We start from the raw sequence: 27,101 nt of genomic DNA, 5'->3' as shown, positions 1-27,101 counted from the left end.
AAATGGATGCATATCTGTCCAAATGTTTAATAAAGATGCTATGTGAGAAGCACAAACAAGTCATTTTCCTCTGCAGTAAAAATATATTTCTTCTATTGGATACAGGACAGTGGCAATAGAAGTTTGAATCTTTTGCAGTTTTTGTGTTCACAAAACGATACTCTCACAAGAATTATACCAAAAACACAGCTCTTAGAATGAGAATTGTCATGTCAGACAAGAACAAAATTTGGTAAAGTAATAGCTGAAATCTCTTTAACTGATACATACATACACATAATTTAAATAAGATCTTGATACTAAAAGGTCAACTGAACTGTGCAGTATAATCTAGCAAAATCTGTTTTCAAAAATACTCTTTGTCCCCAGGAAGACATGTCAACAGTGACACTTGAAAAGGTCAGATCACCTTTTTCTGGTTGCTTTGGCTATTAAAGTATGACTGACTTGAAAAGGCAAATGCCTGTTCGGCCTACACTTGCTGTATACTCTACAACTGCCTGCTCCCTATGCATGCACGCTCTCTCTCTCTCTCTCTCTCAATCCTCCTCTCCCCCGCCCAAAGTACTTAATAAGGACACATGAATGTTATAAAGCAAATAATACAAATTACACCTACACCATCACAACAACAGTGATTTTTACTTCCCGGGTGGTCCCAAGAGATGTGAACACAGCCTCTAGCCCTATGCCAACATTTACCATTCTGTTGCCAGCATAGTTGGTGCAAGGACTGGGAGTCTGGTAAGATGAGTTGAAAGTGTCATTACTTCCCCATGTACTCATGTACCAGTTGCAACTCAAATATATAGCAGAAGTTTTCTCTCTTTAAATATATCTCTACATATCTGCATTTCAGATTTGTATTACTGACAATTCACTTTACATTTTGCATCACACCGAGTGCCTACGTTAACACTAACCACACCTCCATCATGGAGACTGCCACTCTGTAAGCACGGGTCTGCTCATTTAACTTGCTGAAATCTTTTCACTTAAGTATACACACAAAATGCTTCTTTTGAGTTTAGCTCCTTCATTGTGAAAGAATGCAAAGAGGCCCATGCTTCTTGCTGCCAAAGGATGCCCAAAGCCTTGCATTTTGGGAAGAGGTAAGTGGTGGAGGAGATGGACCTGCAAAGGTGAGTGGGAACATTCTCAGAATTAGAAATAACAGCACAACTGTGGTCGAGATCCCAAGCTCCTCTAGTGACGCTAAATGCTGCTTTACTGCTGCTATTAGTATTAGGCAAAAATATGCTACATGTAGTTGCAATCCAAAGATTTCACTCCATAGGACTTTATTAGAACAACAGAAGGTAAAGCCAGGTGATGGAAAACACTTTTCTCAAAACTCTGGTGTGACAGACATTCACTCCTGAGGTGTCACGTACATAATATCCGCTTTAGATCCCTACACATGGTTTTCAGACAATAAGAGGAAGAGGTCAGTCCTTTCAAATTTGATAAAGCAATGCTGGCATTGATTTCTGTGGCTGCAGTTGCGTGTCAGAGATTATTTGTGTTGGCACAGTGAGTTCAATACACATTTACTTCCTTGATACTTGAGCCTTAAAAAACTTCACTGAGAGAGATGCCAGTAAACTGTTATTTTCTCTAAGCACCTGTTCTCCATAAATGTCACCATAGTAACAGCCATCACATATGTGCTGGCAATGGCCAACAAGGGCTGAAATCTTGGCCCTGTTGAAATCTCTGGTAAAGATTTGGTTGAGAAGTTCAAGAAGGTTTTCACAGAAAAAAAAATTAGACAGAGGGAAAATTAGTTTTGTAGAATAATGGTAAAATGTTTTTGTTCTTCAACATCCTGGATGTCAATCCACGTCATTTATAATAGTTCAAGTTTGTTTGTGCTAAAATGAAAGCAAAAAAAGTCCACTCCTCACTTCCATCTCTTCCTTGAAAACACAAAACCTGGCAGAACTATGTTTTAATGCAGATACTGGCAGAGCCATAGCCCAGCTAGGTACTAGGCAGCATACAGGTGGGTGATGAGGCAGGTCATATATCAACAGAAATCCTTCTGGTGAGCATAGGGATTTAGTTCATGTTCTTAAAAGCTGCTGATGCCCTGGTCTGCAGCCCCAGGCAATCTTCAGACAGCATCCAACCTTCAGACAGGAAGTTTCTTCTTTGCAGAGCTTATCTAACCTATACCCTGCACTAATCAAAGCAAGCCTGTCCATTGGTTTTAATTGACTTTGGAAGCCAAGTCTGTAAGATAAATACAAAAGATAAGTAAGATAAATACTGTGGCACCAAACATCTAAACCATTAATAATATTGTAGCATCGGGCCTGTAAGCTGTATGCAGTTTCTGACCAAATGTTTCTAAAAGCTGACTTGATCATAAACAAAGAAAATTTACTGAACTCACAGATATGCCTCTTCTTGTTGGTTACCATAGGAATTACTATCAGTACGTTGCACAGATTCAAAAATACTGCCAGAAATTAAGTGGGATTAGCAGGAAAGTTAAGTGGGATTTTTGGGTTTGGGTTTTTTTGGGTTGTTTTGGTTGTGGTGGGTTTTTTTGTTGGTTTGGTTTGGGGGTTTTTGCGTATGCTTTTTGCCTGTTTCCCCTGAGAATTAGTGTTTATTTCTTCAGGACAGCCGTTTCTTTTCAGTTGCTGATCCGTTTAAAACGATGGGCAACGTCAAAAGTAGGGGAACCAGCAGGTGGCAGCACCAGGCTGCCTTATCGGGGCTGCTAAGCCACACTAGGAAAAAATACCAACCTAGCTCAACAAAAGTTTCTTAGAGATTGTTTGCTTTCAGGCCTCCTTCCTTTCTCCTGCCTTTTTGGATTACTTTGGGTTTTTTTCCCCCCTCTTCTGTTTTTTTCTACTCGCTATTTGAAAAAAAAGAACACGGAGGAGAAAAATTGCTACGTCAGGTCATCCCGTATTGATTTAGTAAAAGATTGTAAGACCTGATGTGACCTGCTGAAAAATTGACATGAGGTTATGGCCTAGCCTACCAACACTTCACGTCGTATTAAACACTCCACAGGGGCAACATCTGGAGGGTTAAACAACTGCTGGGTAATGCAATTTTAAATACCACTTCATCAAAGTAATAGACTCCACAGGACCCTCTTGGGATCTGTAAACAGATGTGTTCCAGCCTTTGTGTGCTGCAGCCCTTTTTGTGTAACATATTAAGGAGAGCCTGATAGGTCTGACTGTTTCAGAGCGATAGAATTGAGGTTTGAAAACACATCTACAGCACACCGCCTCACTAGGCCTGGAACGAAATGCATGGACTTCACGGTTTTTCTCTTTGGGTTTTTTTTTTTTTTTTTTTGCTCAAAGCTTCATAGTCTGTTTATCCAAAATTCCTGTGAGCTGAGGAAAAGATTTTAGAACAACAGATTTACTGTTGAGTCAACAGCAGCGCATGAGCTTCAAAAGGAGATCGGATCCCATGCTTTCTTTTTTCCAGATTAGTTACAGAGCAGGGAGCAAATCTTCTGTGTGTTCTTCATAACCGGCCAGACTTTCAACCTGAATAACAAGCAGATTCCTCAGGTCCTTACTGGACTTGGCTCCTCTCTCGCATTCTTCAAATACAACCCAATTGTAGCTCCAGCAATACAATTTATGAAGGAAATGTGGTCTCCATTTCAGTACACCATGGAGGCTGCTGCCACCATCTAGCTGTCCCTACCTGACAGTTAGTAGAACAGTGTGAATTTTTTCTCCCTCCACTGTTTCAGAGCTGCTAAGCAACAATTAAGAAAAGTCACATTAAATTTAAGAGAGGACAACCCAAGGACTTTTTCTATTGCCTGCAAATGCAACCCTTGCTTTTTTAATCCAAACCCCGCAAAACCCTTAGGTCACACAGATCCCAGCATCTTGGCAGACAGGATTCGATAGCTGCCACCAACTGATCTCTGTCACTACCAGGAGCATGTGAAAGGACACGTGGTAACTCCCTTCCAGGGAGAAAAATTTAGAGTAAGGCTTGCAGCTAGCAGGAGCCAACAGCGTTTAGCCGAGAACAATGGAAAGACTTCAGTTCTTCCTGAGTAAGTGTCTGCCCTCACTGCTGTCCTTGGTTGCGATCATTCTCTCTGCTTTGCTGCAATAATTTCAGATCAAAGGGCAGTGGAAAATTCCTCAATTACCTGACACAGTTTCAGTTCAGAAATGTGTCTGGGTAAGTTTTTGTGTGATGCCTTTTAAAGAAGGATGCTCATACGAGTCGTGGAGCAGGAGGAGGTCTGAAACTGACTATTTCAGTTTTATTCTTGTTACTGGGTACTTGTAAACTCTGGAAGTTACAGAAAGACCAGAGAAATGCATTGCATCTTTATCTCCACCAAGTGATATAAAATAGTCGGTCTTCAGCTACCTTAGTGTCAGCAGGAATGCAGACCTGAATTGTCCCTGAAGTGTGTCCTGCAGCCCCTCTGGACATCCTCCATGTCATTCCTGCCCAAAATGTTTATATTAGGCAGTCCTATCTACAGCTTATCATATTAGGTAAACTATTCTTTGGAAATCATATAGATTTATGAATATATGTGAAAGATGACCTCCCCTCACTAAATTAGTTTGTGGCCTACACTTTAGAAACAGAACTTTTTAAGACTGCAGACATATGAGCTACTGTAATTTACTTACTAGAATTATTTTCCAACCCTTATTACTAGTGAGGACCACGGCTGCCCTCCATCTGTGGAGAGATCTTCATAAGAAAATGGGGAGCAGTAGGGAAACAGCATGGATTCTCCAAAGAATGCATTAGTTTATTTATTTCAAATGTCTTTCATGTCTTGGTGTTGTGCATCTTTTTCCAAGACACAAATGCTTCACAGATGGAAAGAAGCAATTTTCAGTTGTAAAAATTCTAAACAGTTCAGGTGAAATGAAAAACAGAGCTTCCTGGAGACATGCCAGATTTCTTTTTTTATTTTTTTTCCCAGCCTCACTTTGATTGTGAAAATATTCACCCGCCTCTACACTTCATAGCATAAGAAATGCCCTGCCTGGGGTCTAATCCACGCCTGCAGTATCACTGCAGGGTCGATTAGAAAGGAAGGCTCCTATTTCCACACAGACACTACACATCTGCTCTGATTTTCTGCTGGGTAGATCTGCAGTAACCCTACTGCAAAAATCAAGTCTTACATAAACCAAGCTTATACTGACATAACTTTTCTTCTAGAGGGATCTCTGCTATCAGGAAAAGGTCTAATTTCTCCACTGGTAGCCTGTTTTCTGTCAATTCAGATGGCTAGGTAGTGAAATTAGGAGAAAACATCATAAGTGATTCATGAGAAAGTAATTAATATTATATACTGACCACTGATAAAGCCTTTTAGGATTTATGGCAGATCAAATTATCAGTAGCTTTCATAATTACCCTGAAAATTTCTGGATATCACACACCACCTATAAGGTACTCAAATCTCCCACATGGTCCCCACAAGAAGCTTAACTCATCCTCCAGGATATCTCCCTCAGAGCCAGACACCTATAGCCAGACATCTATGACCTGTTATATATTGACCGAAGCACAGCAGCAGACAAAACAGCATCTCCATCACACTGATGGTGGCTGTGGGTATGGAGACAGAGTCATCCCCATGCAAGGTAGGCATCTGCCATGAAGGGAACAAGGACAGCGGACCACAGCTGCCTCTAGGTGATGGGATGGTGAGGTCCAGCTCCCTGGGCTCTAAACCATTCTGGACACTCAGGATCACAGCCCAGGGGAAGTACTGTACAGAAAAAAGCCTGTAATTATTAGCTGTGGCCATGTCTCTGGGAATGCAGCTCTGGAACTCACTGATGCACAACGTTCAGATGCTGGTTCACTTTGGATGTTGCAACAGATTTTACAATGCATATTTGACAAGAAAATCATGCAGGGCTCTAATGGAAGAGAGAAAAACACTCAGCAGTGGGTTCTGAATCAGGGTCTCAGTGTGTAATCCAAGGTTATTTGCTATAAAGTCTAGGACATTCCCTGAAAAATGTTGAGTTTTGTAGGAAATATCTAGTTACTTGTGTAACTGTTCACAAGATGTACAAACTCATCAGGCTCTGACTCCGAAGTCTTAACGACAATAATGCATTTTCCTCCAGACATATTCAATTGCGTATCTGATACACATATTGCTCAGCCAAAATGACTTGTTAGTGATTTATTTTGAATATCCAGCCTTTACCATATGACATCACCTCCTCAACTTGATGAAAAAAAGGTTTAGACTGAATACTTCCCATTAAAAATAATGGGGCAATGCTTTCTTGATGCCAATATTTACTGATATCAAAGCAAAATACTGTCTTGGTTATTTGTCTTAATTTAGCCCAAACAGTACACAAAGCACAGTGTACGAAAACAGTATGTTCTTTCTTCAAACCAGATCATCACTTATTAATTACTATATGATTTGAATGAAAACAGAGGCATGATTCAGTGGTGCTTTACAGAAGGTATCTCATCATACTTGAAAGTTTTTGTTTTACCCTAATTGATAGAAGGGTCAAGTAAGATCCCTTCCTTTATCTCCTTTCATCAGAAGTCTCTGAAGTATTGCTTTTTAATTTTCCATTCTGCAAAATACAGCAGAATGAGACCCAGATCATTTGCTAATATTTTTAAGGAGCAGCTACATTATGTACATATACATATAGTAACATAGAGAGTGTGTATATGTGCATATCTGTGTGTATATCAATTTTTAAACTTGATCCCAAAGATATTTGAACATTCCTAAAATTCACATTGCATTTGTGTTGTATTTGGATATATTTAGCACAGCCCATTTAATGTCTCTAAATACAGCATGAAATCCCATCTTGTATTAGAGAAAATTAATGTGAGAACTGATATGCACATCAAGGATCCTTTGCTTCTGAGCACGGACCCAGACACAGCCAGAGTTGTGCCTTACCTTCCTGTGATTTCTGTCCTGTTTGGAAACGCACATGGAAACTCAAGGGCTGCAAGCTTAGGTAAAGCATCAAAGAAAAAGTAATTCAAAGCAGGGACTGCTGCACAAATACCTAGAAGACTTTGTACAGAACCAATCTGCTTTCAGCACACCAGGAAAACAAGGTTTGATCCAAGATTTTTGACTGAGGGCTCTAGGACACATTTGACTGTGATTTAATCTGTTTCTTCTCTGTTACATTTCTATTGCCTAAGAAATCTTTAGCAGAAGCTGTGAATGCATTGCTACCAAACCTTTCTAACATAACACCCCTTGTTTACATGTATTCAGCAGACCTTTGCTTCCATCCACATTGAGTGCTTCCTCCTCCTGCATTTTTTCTAACACTTCCCGTACAAGGTTCCTGTACCAAAGGTGATGTTGTATAATGGCAGTCATGCTGTGCCAGTGCCGAACGCATGAAGTCTATTCAGTGACTTCTTCTGTACTTCACTGGCTACAAATATGTCTAAATAATGCCAAGCATATCTAACTCGAACTTGTAGCTGTAGCTCTTGTGTTGTTGCTTCTGCATAGAAGGAGGGAGGAGAATTTCTGCCCAGTTGCCACTAGATGGAGTAAAGCCAAAACTGTAGATTTAATGAGTCTTGTTATGGAAACGCATGCATTCCCTATTCAGTTTTTTTCCTTAAACGAATCTATTGAAGTGAAAAACAAGCCTGTCTGGCTCTATAAGGAGTGAAAGAACCCTGTTTATTTTAGTACACTGCACTGATTTGTAACTAGGATTCACCCAAAGGTTTCATGGCACATGGACTTACCACTTTGTGCATTGAAGGACTGAAACCAAATTCTTAAAAAGACTAGGTACTGTCTTTGTCTTCCAGCATCCAGTTCAGATGAATAAATAAGGAGTCTAAACTATAGAAAGAGCCCCTGTGTTGTGACTGTGAATGTACACAGGTTCTATCTTTAGGCATCTAAGGAAAATGATTAATATCTGATAATAAAAACATCCTTGGAAGAGTTTATTGATAGTCCATCTTTCCTCTTTCTCTTTCATTCTGTTAATATGCCTCTTTTACTTGTCCGTGTAGGCATCTAAAAATCCATCCTCTGCTCAACTAATTAGGTACTGATAATACATGAGGAAATCACAAAATATTTCAGCTTGGGGTGCAATGAACTATCACTTGGACTGTCTTCACAGCACAGGTGACATTCACAGATATGCTAAGGAATTTTTACTATTGCTTTAAATGACAGCTGACAATAAGGTAACTGTTATATTCTGAAAATCTACTGTGTAGAGATCTGTATTTTGAAAAGTACAGTGCAGTTTGAATGGCAAGCATATACATACCAACTTCAATACACTGTTGTTTTTGTAGTTGTGACAATTCTGCATATATATATATATATATATGAAACTGCTGAACCCCCTGAAAGAGAGGCCAAAGGTGCTTTGTGTACAGTTTTGCTTAGTTCACTAGCCTGCCTCTGTTACAGACCTGGGAACCCATATCTCCTATCACATAATAACTGGCAAGAAAGTAAGTAACTCATTCATATTTTTCCTTGAATTTTCAGCTCTTTTTCATTATTATTCCCTCTGAAGTGAGACCCATTTCTTCTTCACAAACTTTGAAGACCTCCTGCTAACCAAATTAATTCCTGGTAGATCTCTGCTACCTCTAATGCTCTTTCAGATGAAGCTGCTTGCATGTTTGTTTGTCTGGGTTTTTTTTCACCAAGTGAGGCTCCTTTTTAATGTACTTAGTGATGAAATGATTTAAGGCAATGACTGGTCAGAAATCCAAATATATCTCATCAAAAACTTTTTAAAAGAAAATGTAGTTGAGGAATGTTTCTGCTTGATGAATAATCTTGTATTTTCTCCAGGAAGTTTTGAACAGATTCAGGAGAAAATAGAAACTTTGGAACAGAATGATGTATCTATTTAAAATAGTCTTTTATGGTATTTTTGCATTTTTTTCAGAAAGTAATGAAATTTCCATTTATTACAAAACAAGAAATTATAAATGTATTTTATATTAATTGCTCTTTTGATGGAAAATATCATTTCATTTGGGATTTTAAAACTAATTAGTGGAAATTACAGGTCATCTGGACAGCAAAAAAAAAGTTGTCAGTTGTGTAAAGTACATCAATATGAAATAAAGCAATGCTTCTACATGTAAGAATATTCGATTTCTACAGAGATCCCCACGCCAAATGCTTAGCCCTCCATGTCATGCCTGCACATTGCAAGATTGTCAGGCTTTAATAACCAGAGATGGCTTGTGAGGTCCTAGTTGTGCTAGGAAAGCTGATTTTTGTTGCTCCAAAGCTAGTCAGCAGGGCGAGAGCTGAGGAAGGGGATAAAATAAAAGGGATGAAGAGCCAATGGAAAATATTAGTGGTTCAGGCTTGCTGCTCCTGATGCTTCCAAGGACATAAGGATATTGAGCCCAGCTGGGCTGTGTCCAGCCCAGGATCATGACAACTTCCTACATCCTAGCCATTTCTTCAGCAAAGCAGTTGAAATATCCAGGTTAGACCTCTGGCAAAGAGTTTTTCCCCCTCTCTTCTATGGTAGTAACCTCCCAGAAAAACCTGCCTAGGCTTACCATTAGCTCTGATTTTGACTAACAATTCATTTACTTTACTCAGTTCAAAAGTATCATGCCAGAATTCACAAGGTATTTTGGTCAGACAGCTGTCTTCTGCTACTAAAGGGCATGAACTCCTCAGCAAACAAATTATTTTTCTTACTGAACCTGTAAAACAGATGGAGCTAGCATATCAGAACTTTCTAAACAGGAGTTTGCTAGGCTATCCTACATGCTACAGGATTTTTTGACTCAAAAAATAAAGAATTTACTTAATCCTTCTCCACTAATAAATTTATGATTATAATAATTACCTCTTCCTTGACATATCCGCCAGAGTATTAGTTTAGTATCATATCTTATGAACATCAGGTACTCATATAAATAGCTCTTGCAGTTAACACAGCTTTTGTTTCAGGGCTCTCATAAATGTCTTCTAACAATTCTGATTCCTGTTTTCTTCACAAAACTGGGTATCTCTGTATTAAAAACATACTATAAAGGAACTGAAAACTATTTGTTGCTTTGATTAAACACTTTGAGTGTAGCCTTAGTATCCATTTACGTTTCTAATCTGCATGAGTGTGGGGGTCCATCACAACTGCCTAACTTTGGTTTCCTAAATATTAGACATCAAATAGATAGGACTTCTCTAGATCTTTTTGTACTCAATAGAGACAAAGAAGCACTTACAGAACAAGTCATTTCTTCTGAAGACATATGCAAGATGAAATGATGTCAGAAGAATCTCAACAGTTACATATTCAGCATCTAATGAAAAAATGGTTTTATGTCAATTAAAAAGCTCTGTATCAGGAATATAGCTATGCATATGTGAATACATATGTATTTAAATCTTCATGAGTCTATTCAAACCCCCACAGAGGTACAACTACTATATACTACTTTGCACCAACTACATTTATTTCAAGACAGGGTTTCTTTGTGTCTCTCTCCTTCCTGACCTACCTTTCTATCTCTCCATAGTCTGGAAGACATCGCTGCCTAAATATTTGGTACGTGGTCATAGTTTTTTTTACTTATTGAAGAAAAAAACATTTGGAAACATCTCAACCTCTTCATTGCATATTACTTGGCAATATTCTATAGTGAAAGAGTTGTTTTAAAATTGGGTTCGTTCCTGTTGCTCAACTTGTAAGCCTCAAGTCTTTCTATAATTTTGCAGCTGTGAAATATCATTTCATTCTAAGGCTGTAAAGAAAATTGCTTCCTTCTCTGTTGTTTAGGCAGGACCACCAAGCAAAGGGGAGAAAGGATTCTGGTAGGGGCTGTGCTTGAGGTCGTAGCAGGGGAAAGTGAGCAGCTGCATGGAGCATTTGTTATGAACATATTTGTGCCGGGGACCATGGGAGCCAACAGTGTGCACCCAGGACAGACGCAGCTCCGTCAGTTCACCTCACGTGTGTCCTTGCCTTTCATACCTGCTATTCAGTTACCCCAGTGCTCGCTCTGTCCTTAGTCAGGAAAGAAAACTATGCCAATGAAAGCGAATATTTTTTGATATGGAAAAACGTCAGAAGGGGCTAGGATAAGATTAGAAAAACAATTTCCATGGCTGATCAAATACAAATTTAAACCCAGGCCACGAAAGGTAAATGTCACTACACCGAGTTATGTGGTTTTGACTTCCCGGTTAATCCTTATTTCAAGGTAATGAAACTCAACTTTCAGCTGGAATACCGTGTCCAGCCTCAGCATCCACACCTTCAAAAGGCTTTTGAAAAATTGGAAAGCGTTCAGGAAACTGCTTCAGGAATGCTTTGAGAACTCTTTAATCCAGCAGACAAAGGAATAACAAGATCCAGTATCAGAAAGCTGTGTTTTGAAATATTCACATTAGAAAGAAGGAGTCTGAGAACTGCATAGTCACAGAGAGACTTATTAGCTTCTCCACCACCGCAAATTTTTTAATCTAGACTGGTTTATCTTGTAAAAAAGATCATCCTCTGCTTAACCTGAACAATGGATCTGAGGCAAGAATTAGCAAAATTTATGAGATTCCCTTTGGGCCTTGGTAAGCAATAAGTCAATGAAAAGTGAGATACATCATTTCAAGCCTTATGCTTTATATCTTCTCTTTTTGAGTACGCACATAAAAGTTGGTGCAATAGTCTCACACCCAAAGGAAAACCCAGGCCAAGTTTTAAATATATTCTGATAATTGGTTATTTTAAACCATATCCTTAGATTCTTTTAGATAAAAAAATATTTATCCCTACCTTTTATTTTTTTAGTAGAGGTGTGAGTTACAATCCAAACTTATATATGTGTTTAAAGAGCTGAAGAAGAGGTTAGGCTGCAAAAAAAAACAACTACGGGAAACAATTTACTTCAGGGCTTTTTGTTTCCATGCTTATTTGATATCCACTAGCAAATCATAAGTTCATCAGATTTGGTCAATATTTAGAGCCATTCAGCTATATTTTCATTAAAAAATTTACTGTAAAGACACTTGAGACCATTCATATTTTTTATCTTTCATATACTCATTGCAATGGTTAGCTAGTATTTTTTATGCTACCCGAGTGGATGAGTGGGCTAACACATCCAGTGCAAATATTTGCCCATTCCTATTGAAGTGTAGCATCCACAGATGTCTGCTGGAATAAAACTTCATTACTTAACCAGAAAATGGAAAAAAGTACATAAGCAAACCCAAAATTGTTTAAAATCTTAAAAATATTTGCTGAGTACTTTGCACCAGCGCAATGGACATTCAGAGGAAAGTGACATGATATGTCAGAGACTTCCAATGTCCCCTTCTATTTTACACATCATTTTTCTAGGTGACACGCTGCCTTTTTTTGCCTTTTGCTACTCCATCTCTTCTTTCAATGTAATTTTGTAATTGTCAAATCTTTCTGTCACCAGAGCCTTCTCAGACGTTTCCTCATGCCTGTTTTCCTTCCATCTTGGTTGCTCTAGTTGCAGATTATTCCTCTCCAACAGGCCCTAGATTCAAAAAGTGTATTAATTGGGAGAATGAGGAGGCATACATGAAAGTCACCTTGCTGTTGCTACACTGAAGTTCTGTGCATGTGCAGTGTGTTTTTCTACTGCAGATGGCCAGGGCACCTGGATGAAGTATATAGAGCTTCGCGTATGTAGTACTTTGTTACCTGAAGTAACATTGCCACTGCATATGACCCACAGAGTCTCAGCAGCTGCAGAAGTCCTAACCCTTATTTCTGAACACTGAAGCCCCAGAAGCTTGTTCCTGAACTTCCTAATGGTTAGAGGGAATGACACTAAGTATATCTTCTTAAATAACATTTATGTAAGACAGTGATGATGGTGAAAGTGGATCTGGAGTTACTTATATATTCAGCAGTTTGTCTGGTTTTTTCTAATTGTGTAAATTGGCTTAATAGGAGTTAATACCGTAAACTGTAATCATCTAACACCCACCCACCCCTTCTCAATAACAAGGCTCCTAAGGCTGATCAATGAAAACACAGATCTAGGACTAGAGGAAAGATAATTCGGGGAGTCTTGCCTTGTTGTTCCTAGTATGATTTTAGTGGTCTAATCTTGTTTCTTTAGAGCCCAAATTTCTCTTTATTCCTACCCAGGCTTACTGTCATATATAGAAAAGTGGATTATTCAGACTCTATGTAGCATGACTCCCTGCTTCTGCCGCCATAATTTAACATTACCTAAAATATATAGCATATTTTATGTATTTGATGGCTAAATGGATTTACTGATGAACTTAGGCTCGTGCGTTCACTATTCATTTATATCACTATCTACAAACTGAATATTTACTAGCTGTGCATCAGTCCATCACCGAGAAAGTCCCTAAATAGTTTACTTGAATATTCAGAAAGGCTAGCTTCTTTTTGAATGGACAAACATGTGCATCAAATCAGGTTCCCATGATTCATTAATTCATTACTTCAGCCTCCCATGAGATGGCAGGTGAGTTAGGTGAGCCACGAGCAGCCCTTGTGGAAGGTGGGACAGCAGAAAAACAGCTACTCACCAGGCTCCCCAAAATGCTGGCCTGGAGTGGGAAGATGACCCACCTTGCTCCTTCCATTTGTGACAGAGCTGTTCACATGCCAGATTTGCTCGAGACATATATTATTTGCTAGTTCTGCTTTCTTATCTGTTTGAACCTTATACTTATGCCTTTGAGGAAAAGGACATACAAAACCAGCTGAAATTCAAGAAATCCCTAGCCACTTCAAAAAGTGGAAAACACAAATCTTTATTTCTTTTTTCTTAAAAGCTGCTGCATGTGAATATTCTCAATATATAGAAAAGAAATTGTTTTCATTGCATAACACAGTATTTGGGATAATTTTGTTGTTTAAAAGACTCCTCATAGTGTAATTCACCCACAGCTGACAAAGAACTTAAGTAGCAGACAAAAAACTTGACACAGTTATTAACTAATAAAAAAAAAATAAAAAATTGAAGTAACAAAGAAATAAAATGCTATATGACTTAAGACATATATATCTCAAAGTTTAGCTGGATAATTTAGTCAGAACTGGGCAGACATTATTATGTGACATTAGAAGCAGAAAAAAGGAAAAAAAATTCCATCTTTTACATGCAGTTGATGAATGATGTATTAACTGTGCGTAAATTGTATAAAACAGGCCAGGCAGATTGACAAAACTTGGCAAAAATAATTCAATCCACAGAGTCAAATTACGCAATAAAAACAAGCTGGTGCTATTCAAATTGGTACATTTCACTTAAAAAAAGGCGGAAATATTCCTAGATTCCCAACAAATCATAGATTCCACTTGTTTTGGCCAAATCTTGGTCCCTTTCTAGATCATGCAATACATATGAATATTTTCACAGTGATACAAATCTTGTCACTCAGTTTTCCTGGTCCCTGTTCATTTCTATTTATTTGCTAGCATTATGAAAAAAGCATTTTAAAGGAACAGCATATGGGGATGCAAACTGGATATTAAGTTTATGAGGTTTCCTAAAGAACAGGACTTGCAGGAACAGTCATATGTGGCAAATGCTGTATTGTAGGAGATTCTGTGCTCTGTCACTTCATTACCTCATTCAGTAGCAGCTTAATATTATTTCTCCATAAGATTTAGCTGATGTGCTCATAATATATTTGAAATATTGGAAGAGAATGCTATCCTTCTGTTTAAACTGATGATTTCAGTGAAATTCTTGTGTGTTTCCCATAACACCCTCTGCAAGTCACAATCAGCAAGATAAATTTAAGTTTAATTAAAATACCTAATTCAATTGCACCATATGATATTAATATACTTTTCCCTTGTTTGCTGTACATATTAAATTGTTATCATATGGATTCTGTCCTGAACACATCTCTGGCAGGATTCTTGTCACTGAAAGTCTGCCCTGCTGTCAGAAGGAACCATCCATCATTTTATTTGCTTGCTTGGAGCATCCTCCACTGCTTGGGGTGGGAGTGGGCTCCATTTGCTTTAGGATACTCAAACATCTCCCACAGCCTGCTCATTCTGTCACAGCAAGGAAGAAAATGCTTGTTAAGACTGAAGGAGACACAGTCTCAGTCAAGGATGACAATGGGCTGCCTCAAGAGCAGTAGAAGGGAAAATTCTGAAGTACACAGAGTGAAAGAGCTGGAGCTTTCCCAACGAGGTGCAACAGTGACTTCATAGGCTGAGAATTATCTTTCCCTTTTCATAGCTGCTGTGACACAAAGCCCACAAACAAGGACAACCCGGTGCTTTTTTCCAACTTCGGATGATTTTTTTTCCTCCTTTGGGACATGTCACAAGTAATTAATCTTTCATCTTGGGGAACTTTTGAATGATTTTTCCTCTGAAATGCCAGAGATTTGAAACACCACAAACTAAAGCAAGAAGTAGGAGATATTATAGAATGATACAATATACATGACTGGGTTATAGAGCAGGTTTTGAGGGGAAAACCACCAGGACATTAGAAACTAAGGAGGAGAAAGGATCCGCTAGTTCATGTAGCTGGAAAAACCCCCACAATTTTGAAATTTGGTATTTTATTTTTTCTTCCTTTCTAATTGCATGAACTTGCGCTGTTTGGGAGTAGAGGGAGACGTCATACAAAGAGCACCACTTGTAAGAATCTCACTCAACACATTTTCATGAAAGAAATTAACCAGCAACCCAGTTAATTACTCACAGTTCTTGGAAGAAGCTATATTGGCTGCCTTCCTGGTTCCACACATATTGGCTTTATTAGTCGTTATACAGCAAGTGAATCATACATGACAGAGCTGGTCTGGCTCTAATACTCTGAGGTTATCTGCTCCTATTTAGCAACATTCCCTAGAGATCCAGATGTCCCCATAGTCCCTTATGACAATGAAGACGGAAAAGATCTCATCCTGAATGGACTTCCGCTCTCTGCTGCTCATCTCTTCTTCTGCTAGGTGGTCTCTCAATCCAACCAGAGAAAACAGAGGTGGAGTAGTGGTTAACTAATCTCTTCTTCCATTTACATTGTCTAGGATTTAGGCAGGATCATCTGCTCTAAAACCATTAGAGCATTATCAAAACATGGTAAAAAAAGGAGTGTTGTTAATCTAAAGAAGGGAAATGACAGACCTCAGATAGCTTGACCTTTTTTCTGTTGACATTCTTTTAATTGTCTTTAAAAGTATTTCCAAGCAAAAATCCAGATCTGTGTCATAGAGTGTATGAGACAGAAAATACAGGGCTGGACACATGTAATGCTCTGGCATTCGAGATCGCTGTTTTCACTCTATTTTCACTTTCTAATTTTCCAAGTGTTTTGGTAGCTCAGGTCCCTCAAACTATTTTTGAGAATTCAAGGATTTTGTAAAGGTTCATGCCTTAATGAACCATAGCTCTAAAAATTGTATTGAGAAGCATGCTTTGAGCTACCATGTTCTGAGAAAAGAACAGTGACTATTTACAGACCCATTCTATCTAAAAGATAATGACAACATTAATATTACATACCCTCTTTTCATCTGCTTTTTTCTGTTCAATAGTTACCTATTTACTTACTGCATTCTCCTCAAAAACAATATGGCAGCCTGTATCATTAAGCTTTCACCAGGCTAAGGAGGAATCATTCGCAGGCTGAAAAAAAAGAAATAAAATCCATTCAAGGAGTTCATTTTAAGCCCTGTGTGGATGCATCTTGAAATTGTGAACTTTCTGGAGTTTTCAAAGGTAAATGTGTGAGGAGCGATCATTTCAACCAAGGAAACTCATAGAGGATAGGTAACCGAAATACCTAAAGCCCAAGTTCCTGGAGCATACAGTTAGGCTCAAGGAATCTGGATAGAGCTTAGCTGAAATGAAATTTTACTGGGAATAAAGTGAAAAAAGATAAAGCTAGAGAAAGGTGCTAAGGCTTTTCTTTCTAGGGGGCACATAGAGTGAATTATGTTTGAAGTCAGAATCAGACAAGACTGAGAAAGTGGATACAAGGATGGCATTTCTGACAGGAATAGATTTATCTATTTTAATGAAGGTCATTATTGGCGACTGGCTGAAGTATTTACTCATGTCCCAGGATGGGATGTTACCCTGTCTCAGGTAGAGAGATATTTTAGAGGGTTTTTTTTCATAGTGGAGATAAAGTACTCGAAAAAAAAGGATCCAAATTACTGCTGCTTAGAGTGCTTTTCTGGCTTGAATCCACAATGTTAGAAAGAACTTCAAATTAAAAAACAGGTGCTCTATGTCCAAAGGCGTCTAGGTGCCTAATTGTCTATGAAAACAGCATGAGTTGTTGAGGATCTTGACAAGTGTGATTAATCTTAAGAGGACGCAACATTCTCCTGCATTCTTGCAGCTTCTTCTAAACCACGACCCAATATTGCCACTATGACCTATTCTGCAGGCAGCTGAATTATCCCACAGATAAGCTATATGCCAAATGTTCTGCGTCAGCAGTGGGATATCATGCTTTCTAATTCCCATTCAGCAAGGTGGTTTTGAATGGGAGTTGTTAAGGAGCCACAAGTGGAATACTTGCCCACTGTGAGTGTAGCTGAGGTGAGGCCAGCCACAGAGACTGAGGAAACTCAAGACCAGGAGCCAGTCACCAAGGACAGAGCAGGACAAGACTCCAGGTAGAAAGCAGGCTAGGAAACCAGAGAAATTAAGGCAAAGCCAAACTAAAGAGCAAACCAAGAGCCTGTTAAGGGAATCAAAGAGCTTTTACCAAAAGTCTTGGATACAGATGAGTTAGAACTATAGCAAGATAAGGAAGGTTAGTCAAGGGGCAGGAATCACGCAGAGCCAAAGGCAGTGAAAGCAATTTGTGGGGTTGCCCCGTGTCTGAATCAGAAACACAAGTCAGCCCTCAGACAATCTGGCTTCTCAGGACACTGATCTCTTAGGAAAGTATGGAGCCCAGCTTCTGCATACATAGCTCAGCTGCTTAGCCAGGACCTAGCTTGACACATGTGCTCAGTTTCTTCATTCATTCTAGACATGTCAGTTTACAACCAAGGAAAATTTGTGTAACATACCACTGGTTCTTTCAGGATTCTTGTGGCCTGTCTTATGAAACTCCGTGCATCATGTCTTGGGACAGGAGAGAGATTGGGGTATGTGATAAACTGCACCATCTCTGAGACCTCCATTGGCTCTGGGGCTGTGCTACAGCCCTTCTTGCTCTCCCTCCGCTCCTGTCAGATGTGTTCACAGATCAAGACAATCTCTGCATCCAGAGTTCTGCAAAGCAGAATATAGTTTCTCTAACAGAGGTGACAAAAATATAGTCCTTGCTCTGAAGATGGGCACCGGTTGTTTTGTGTTTTGTCTCAGTGTGAGACAAAAGATACAGATTACAGTAATTCCTGAAGTGTGACCACATCAGAAGTGGAATGTAGTCATGAAATCTGTAGATTAAAAGTAGGTAAATGCCTCAACAGCTTGTTGAATTATGGGTTTTGTAATTGCTAGGGGATGTTAGGTTAATCTGTTAGTTTTTTTAAGTGTGGCATACAGTAGTTAGGCACTCACATTGGAGGAACGATGCAGTAATGTTGTTATGAATATGCTTGATAATGATATTGCCAGGTAACTGCTCTCTATACGCAGCATATTATTGGTTTAGTTTTAAAAATCAAGACAAAACCTGAACATCTAATTGAAAGATTTTTAATGGCATAAAACTCTGGTGCAGACCAGAGCAAAGAAGAAATGTACTACATATTTTCTATGTCAGATCAACACCCTTTGCAGTTCTCATTACCCAAATCGTAAAAAAGCCCTGGCTGTTTTGGATCCTAAATGTCTCACTTAACCTTACTACTAGATATGTGAAGGAATATGTGTGAAAAACAAACAGTGATCAAACAGAAAAATATAAGATTCTTGTTTTAAAATAGGGCACGTAATGAGAAAATAAAAATTATTTATGAAGTCAAACGACTTTTAAATCTTTAAATTCCCCACATACCTTCTAGGATTATAGTAACCTGTGGAAGGTCATTATAGTTATAAGGGAAAAGATTAAATAAGCACTTAAGCAGACATAAATAAAACGGACAGGTTAAAAGCTATTAAACTGAACAAGACTATAGAGAAACCTAATCAGTGGTGTAAAGGAATCCAAACCAACACAGAAGGAAACAAACATTAATGTTGAGAATGGCTAATGGGAAGTGGCAAGTCTGGAAGTACAAAATCTTATGAAGTCCCAAGTCATCCATACTGCAGAAAGTTCTTGGGTTATAAAAAGTACAAATAATTTATTACAGGGAAACTTTTGTAGAGAGTTCAGAGCTTTTTCCCAAAAGTGGGAGATGAAATTTCTGAAAAGACAATAAGATAATACATTTGAGAGCTACTAACTAGAAGGAGGCCTAAGGGAACAGCCTGCCATGGTGTTTGCTTCAATAACTGCTCAGTTGGAAGACTCTGCCCCTTCCTCTGACACAGCTATCAATCTGTGAAGGGAGAAAAAGGGAAGAATGAAAGAAGGGCTTGAAAATGCAGTATGGTTCAAGAGCTAGCATTCTTCCTAGGAAAGCGTCAAGGTGAAGGACTGCATTACTTTCTGACTTAGGAAATACTTGAAGACAACCAGCCAGTCATTTGGATCAGGTGCGTGTGGGAAGAAATAAGCCTGCTGTAAACATGTCGGGAGGGTGACGGAGATGCAGTGGCTGCTGTGGCTGTTGAACTATGGCTAGAAATGTAGCTTAATCTCTATGTTAGTAAATTCATTTCTCCCAGGAAAAAATAAATAGGCAATATGTGAAGGACAAAAAAAAAAATAAAAAAAAAGAAACACAACAGAGGTGTAGGTCCACCGAATTCACTGAGGGACATTTCTGGCAATAAAGCTTCTCCGTGTATGGATATTTCTAAACATGTCTGGTTTTATATATTTCTCAATATTTGTATTTATATTTTTTCTGAGTTTTGCCTGAACAAACAAAAAAAATAAACAAAACTATTTTTTTAACTAGTACTGTATGCCCCAAATGGACAAAAATATGCATGTTTCTAGAGCAGGAAAAATAGCATACAATTTTGTGGAAAAAAAATTAAATACATAATCAGTTTTAAAAAGCTATGGGTGTTACCTTTTAAAAATGTACCTGTAGCTGTCATGCAAAGGTATGTCTCCAACTCCATTATCTGTTTCAAATTCTAGGGTTTGCCAGATTTGGATAAATGTCAACTTCTAACGGCACCTGATGTGCCAACAGGCATAGATGTTACTTAATTCAACAGCATCAGTTAAATGCAGGCCAGTGTATTAATTAAGACTGCATCTGTCAGAACTGATCATTATGTTCTCCCTAATTTTAATAAGCAATTTTGCCAACATGTTTACTGGAAATATTACAACATCTTCCAGCGCTGAGAAAACCCAAAGGGCCTACGTATCTAGTTCAACTGTATTCTTGTCTAAACAGAGGGTCACAGTGAAGCCAAAGGATTGTCATTGTGCCCAGAAGACAGGTCTAAGATTTAACTTAAGACTACCGCACGTCTGTGGAAGAACCCTTTTCCACAGGCCACTTCAGTCATCTTGAGCGAAAAGAATAGCGACATCACAGATGCACTAAGGAATGACAATCCTAGCCACTGTGATTGAACAGCCCTGGGTTCAGCAAGAAGAGAGTCCGCATCTCGATTTTATTTTCTGTGCATGCCACGATCTGATGTGTATTTAACCAAGACAGGAACAGGAACCCAAACGGCGTAAGAAAAGCAAACAAAACTCAGGCAAAGAATGCTCTGTCCTACCTCAGATTTAGCCCTCAGGTAATCAGGCACTGCATGCTTTTAATTTCACCAGCTAGGGGTATGTTTTTAAACGTTCAGAGAACAAACGCCTCTGAATATTGAGCGTGACACCAAACGTCATGAGCGCTTAAAGTTGCAGGTCCTTCAGCCAACGGGGGAAGATGCGAAGGGAAGGAGCGCGTTTTGTCAGATCGAGGGTGAGAATGTCCCCGCATAACCAAAAGGCTCGGGATTGGACGTCCTGTTAGGGAAGAGGAGGGGGGAGAGGGGGCTAGGTCTGCCCTCCAGGTTGCGGGGCTGGCGGCGGGCAGGGAGGAGCGGAGCCGCCGGCGAGCGGAGCGTGTGGGGCGGCGGAGGGGAGGCGGGCGGGCTGGTGTGAGCTCTGAGGCCGTCGGAGCCAATCGAAAGCTGGGGTTTGATCCTCTCCTCGGGCAGTGGCTGCGCGGAGCCAGTGCCGGGCTCCCCTCCGCCGCCGGGACCCGGGGCAAAGCCGCCCGGCTCTCTCCCCGCGCCGCGCTCCCACGCTGAGCGCCTATGGGCGTCTGCAGCCGGCGACAGCGTCGCACCACCGCCGCCGCCAGCAGCAGCCGCAGCAGCAGCAGGAGCGGCCGACGACCGCTACCCCGCTCCATCACTCCCTGGGATCTATAGCCGGCAGGACGGAGCACGCTGCAGACTCTTCCCCGCCTCCGTGCAGGTATGGGGCAGCCGGGGATGCCCGGCGTGCTGATCCGGCTCCCGACTGGCTCCCTTCCTCCTCTTCTCTTGCTCTCTTTACACTCACCGCCCCTTCGCCAGGCCGGCGTGCGGGGCTGCAGGGTGCGGTGGCGGTGACAGCACAGCAGCTCCGCACAGCCCCGCCGCAACGGTCCCGCACAGCCCCGCACCTCTCGTGGTCTCCCGGACCCCGCGGGGGTGCCCGGCGGCGGCAGCCGGAGGCTCCGCGGTGATCCGCGCGTCCCGCGCCCGCCCGTGGGGCGTTTCCAGGGGCACGTAACTAAATTAATGAGAGCTGGCTCCCGACGGATCCCTTTGGGGTTGGAGCCTCGTGCATCGCGTCTCTGTGCTCGGTCCCAAGTGAAAAAAGAAAAAGAACCCCCCCCCCACCCAAACACAGAAAAAAAAAATTAATCTCGTGCTTGAAACCTGTGTGCCCCTTTGTACCTCTCTTTCTTTGCTTTGGGTTAATGATGGTTTGTGATTATGAAACCCCGCGAGGGCTCAGCTCCAAGAGCGAATAGCATTACTTTAAGTCATGAGTTGGAAATATATATTTGCCTGTGTATACATACACCGTTTCCTTCTCCTTGTAAATGAGGATTGTAATAATACAAACCCGTGTCTGTCTCACAAGGAGCTCCTGCTTGACTTTCTGCTAAAGCTGTTTGCGCTTTCGCAGGTCTTGCAGAATTGGAGTCACAGGTCTTGTGAAAAATTGCAGTGGCATTTGGCTGAACAACTCTTATTTTTAGCATGCTATTGTGAAAGTGGTTATATAACTTTTGGTGGATTTTTGAGGACAAAATTAACAGCTCTTAACTAATTAAAACTTTTTTCTCCAAAAGAGGAGACAAATTGAATGAAACCCCACTGAGTACAGTTAGGCAAACTCCAGGATGACCGAGACAGAGATTCCCTAAAGAAGAGACTCAGGTTAAGAATCCCACAGTCCTCCTGAGAATCACTAAACAGCAGGTGCAAGATCAAGCAGTGTCTGCACAGAACCCTAATTAGCAAACTGGTTATCAGGCCACTTCAAGGCTGTTTCTTGCTGAACCAACGAGAAATCAACATCACCTCAGAGCCTTATCTTCCCAGCCGTGCCAATACAATACAGATACTGTGTTCCCTTAGGAGATTGGTTTGTTGCTTGAACTCCCAAGTACAGGCTGCCTGACATGTTTGCTTAGAATGCCGCATGTATTTTAACGCAGATGCTTTGTGTGCTAAACTTGGTGCCTGGTTCTCAGGCTGACCTTTCCTCATCTCCTTCTGAAACTTACAGTAGAATAATAATGCCTTAAGATTTTAAAAAGTCCCAAGAAAATAATTTAATGGGAGCAAGGTACAGCAATCCACTTATTACTCAGAGCCAGTACTTGAGGGTTCTGTCTCAGTGTTAAGGCTTGGAGCACAGAACCTCTTTCTCCCGCTTTTGTTGCATGGTCCTCATGAAGGGCCATTATCTGAGCTGTGCAGCAAGGTCCTAATTTCTAAATATTTGTCTCTGAGTACTGGGAAGCTTAATAGAGTGGACTGATTTGATAAATCTCTTTTGTAGGTTGACTGAGAAGCCTGGCAGGTAGAATTTTGCTTCTTGCATCTCTTAGAGCCCGCTGTTCGTGCAGAGCTCTTGTGCATGGGGGGGGAGGAGGTTCGTCTTGTAACTGAGGTTACTCAGACTTCCACTGCAGGATGATAAGTGAGTGAAAGATGTGTCAGTGAAAAGCATCAGTAAGCACTCCAGGGGTGCCACAAAAATAAATGCCATTAACTGTAGATTTTGAGGTGATTGGTTTAGCTGGCCTGTTTGCTTTTCATTTCTCTTTCAAGTAGACTGTGCTGTCATGAAACATGACTTTCAATGTGGAAAAGAATAAAGACATGAGAATTTGAAGAATAGAACTCACGACGCTTTTGTTTTGTTCTACAGTGCCTGATGAGGGTAAAATTTAATATCTGAATAGCCAGCTGAACAATATTGATAAATCCTGTCCACAGGAAAATACTTGGTTTCAGTTGCCATTTCTCAATGCTTATCAAAGTGTAAATCAAGTAGATACAGATCATCCCCTTCTGTAATAAATAGTTTAGTCCTGCTGTGGTTTTACTTGATAAATTTGGTTACTGGTAAATTCCAGCTGCTCAATTTCGTAGTTCAACACAGACTACTACTAAATTCACGTTGAAATAATTCTAACTCCAGCATCGGAAACTGGCAAATACCAATTTGGAATCAGGAAGTTGGAATTTACCGGTTTCTGATGCTGGAGTTAGTTAGAATGATTTCAATGGGCAGTTCAAGTAACTGCAGATTCCCTGATAGCTGAAGAGTCTCTTCAAACTACACAGTAGGGTCTTTCACTTCAGTCTCACAGATGCTCGTGGGTATGGTTGTGCATTTGTATTAGCGTCGTGGTTCGTGTCAGGAGTCTACATTTGACGCTAGTCTTCCAGTTGTTCCTATTTACTGTCCATCTCCATATACCTCATGGTGGGCCAGCTGAATTCCTTTAGGATGAATCTAAATTAGAAGATGTGCTTGAGTCATTGCTGGAAATTCAGTCCGTGGGATCAGACTAGAGCCAGCCCAAAGTAAAACCCTGTAAAACGCATGTAAGTGTTGATAGAAAGTCTTCTGCACTTAACTGTTTTGCTGTCTATGTCTGTTCCTGTTGACCTGTGGTAGCTGCTGACACAGGTCTGGTCCATTTGCAGCAGCCTTAGTACTGGTGCACAGTGCAGTTTGAAGCCAATACTAAACTGTCTTTCCCAGGGAGGTGGGCTAATCCCTGCTTTTGCACCATTGCCAGCACCTGTGTACAGGGAATCTCCTTGCTCAGTGGGAGGGCACAACTCTACAACGAACTGTGCCTGCCTTACTTGCACGTACACACACTAAGCTCCCTGCAGTTCTAAAAGAAGATGGCTAGTTTAGAGTTTCTTTTTGTTTAGCCTGTGATAGTGGTCTACTTCCCGAGTGCAAACTTTGGCTAATGCAGCCTTTGTGCTTATCTGGTGAATGTGAACGCAGCAGTTGCATTTAGGGAAGGACAACTGGTGCTGCTTCTTTGTTGTTTGCTTGTCACTGGCTGTGGCCCTTCTGCAATATAAAGGGTCACAAGGCTGTGTTTATGTTCTTCGTTGCATTTGGGAGTGGCGAGAAATGTTGGCTTCAGATTTCAAAACTGTCATTTAGAAATACTGTGCTGTGTTTCGTGGGTGCAGCATCCTGGTTGACTACATTTCCCATAAACCACCAGAAGTTTTGCTTTGGAGAAAGAAAGTGCCACCTGTGGTGGCAGTTCTGGGTTCCTGTAATGATGAGAAACATCCTCTGGCCCTGGGGTCCAGCAGTTTCCCCAAGAAGGAAGGGAGATGTTTAGAATTAGCCACTTAAGACTGAATGCTTCTGTTCAAAAATGCTGAAACTTTTTTTTTTTTTCCTGCAGTTTCCAGTGTAAAGCTGAAAACTTTTTGGTTCTCTGTTGCTTGGTGATTTGGCTGGCTTTTTGCACTTTCATGTTTTTCTTTAGTTTGCTTCCTTTGTGAGAATAAGTTTAAATAGAAGGATGGTTTTGTTAATTATAAGCCATTATCTTTTGTAGGAAAGCATTTCTAACTAGAAAATACATTATTGGAGCAATTAGGGATGAAATCCTTCTTATTAACAAGATGGTTGTCATTGCTGCAAAAATTGTGCTTCAGTTTTATGCACATTTTCACAGGGATCATGATGGAGCTCATAGGGTTGCATCTGTGAGTGATACAAAGCTCCTTCGTGTCCTCTTGTCCTGGATCACTGTGACTGCTCCAAGACTGCTTTTAGATCACAGAAAATATTGTGCTATTGTGAACAATAAGAACTGAAAAAAACCAGAGCTTTTCCTTCTCAGATGGCTGTATTTCCATTGCTAGAGATTGTCTATTCTCTACCTTATTTCAATCATAGCTTCTCTGGGGGATGAAGTGTAGATTTTAACAAGTGGTGTAGATTATAGATATGTCACTTGAAACCATGCTATTTCATATTCACAGTGCATTGTCTTTTACTCCCAATTTTTGAACAAGATTTTTGAAGCCTTTTTCCGAAAGGGAAACACACCATAAGAATCTATCTTGCTCCAGGACGTTAAAACGGAAGGCAATCTGTCTTTCAGTATATGGTGTGATAGAATCATGGCAACTTCATTTGTAACTTGCCTTTGTCAAAAATTCATCGTATAGCATCTACTTTTCACATTCTTATTTTTTTTTCCTTTGGGACAGAACCATGTTTATCTATGAGTTTTTCTGGTGTGTGTGTCCCGTCCCCCCCATCCCCACCCCCCATGGTTGCTGTCTATATAGTATCTGTGAGTTAAGCAGCATATTTCATAATTAGTCATTAAACTAAGGGGAATTTATTAAGGTCAGTTTTTCCTAGAGGCTACACTGCCATATAGAATTAGTTATACTGTAAATGTATCTTAACTGTCGAAATAAGCATGCTACTGTCTTTACCACAAGCTTCCTTACAGAAAGAAAAAGGTAAATTCCAGACAGTTTCGAGTCACTGTTATGGGGAAGCGAGTATTTTAAGAAGCCAGAATTTGTAGTGAAACTAAGAGGAAATTACAACTGTGATACATTCAAATACAAAAAGTCTTATAAAGATTTCATTTCTGTCTATTTTGTGTTAAGGAAGTGGGAGAAACAGAATACACTGGGAAAGGAAAATATATTATTTACCCTCTAAATTTAATTTTGGAACCAGTTTTTATTGAGTGTGATGGGTGATGCAAAAATACAGCATCAGATACTGGATTTAACAGCAATATATCTTTAAAAATTCCTGGTTTTTTAATTTCTCTTAAAGCTCAGAAAAATTTTTTTAGAACTCGTACAGAACTTGGTGTTGACCTTGTCTTGTACAGATACTTTCTAGAATTGGAAAACTGTACTGAGCTAACTGTCCTTCTTCATTTGTGTGTAGTTCTGTTGTGGATTCTAGCTATGTCTAGTCTGTCTTATTATTCTGCTTATGTCCCATTATAATAATACTAAATAACCTGATATTCTACAGTAGTGCTAACAAAAAAATAAACATAATGTAAAAATTTTGCATGACCATTTCTGGCATTAAACAGTAGTTTTCCTCTGGTTTAGATCTCGGACCAAATCTCATTTCCAGTGAGGCCAAAACATTAGTTTGGCTTAGAGTAGAGTGGGATCCTGCCGATAAATCTGGCCGGTCTCCACACAGATAACATCTGGAAAGTTGTCATTTAAAAATGTGTGGGAGAGCTTGGGATAAGGGTGTAAATACTGAATCAGAACTTGTATCCAAAATGAAAACACCCCAATTCTCAGATGTCAGCCATCCTTGCTCTAGGCATGTTTTTTTGTTATGATCCATCTATCCTTTGTCAGTTCCTGTTCCATAAACATAATTTGGAGCTCAGTGTCCTTTGCAAGGAACAAAAGGAGGTTGACAGGCAGAGAAGATGAAGAATATGTGAACATGTTGCATGACTTAATGGATACATCTAATAAAGTCTCCCAATAAAGAGAGAGATGGCTATCGCTTGTATTTCAATTTAATTTGTTCCCTGGCTGACACTTTTCAGATTA

The 27,101-nt window shown here is 40.0% G+C and overlaps 1 protein-coding gene across 3 annotated transcripts in view; it reads left to right on the top strand.

The window, feature by feature from the left end:
• The first annotated feature begins 20,707 nt into the window (after window positions 1–20,707).
• Window positions 20,708–27,101, top strand: part of GREM2 (gremlin 2, DAN family BMP antagonist) — a 37,111-nt gene continuing 30,717 nt past the window's right edge. The window contains exon 1 of one of the 3 annotated variants that reach the window (XM_054062985.1): window positions 20,708–20,786. In XM_054062985.1, the coding sequence (XP_053918960.1) occupies window positions 20,755–20,786 (32 nt within the window). In that variant the 5' untranslated portion in view covers window positions 20,708–20,754. Of the gene's footprint in view, window positions 20,787–20,833; window positions 20,966–21,079; window positions 21,466–27,101 lie in introns of those variants that run through there. The other 2 variants (XM_054062987.1, XM_054062986.1) reach the window with 2 other exon arrangements.

The sequence above is a fragment of the Cuculus canorus genome, chromosome 3 (genome assembly GCF_017976375.1).
Source record: "Cuculus canorus isolate bCucCan1 chromosome 3, bCucCan1.pri, whole genome shotgun sequence".
NCBI lineage: Eukaryota > Metazoa > Chordata > Aves > Cuculiformes > Cuculidae > Cuculus > Cuculus canorus.
Note: the sequence above shows the minus strand (reverse complement) of the source record. Positions and strands in the feature narration are given on the sequence as shown.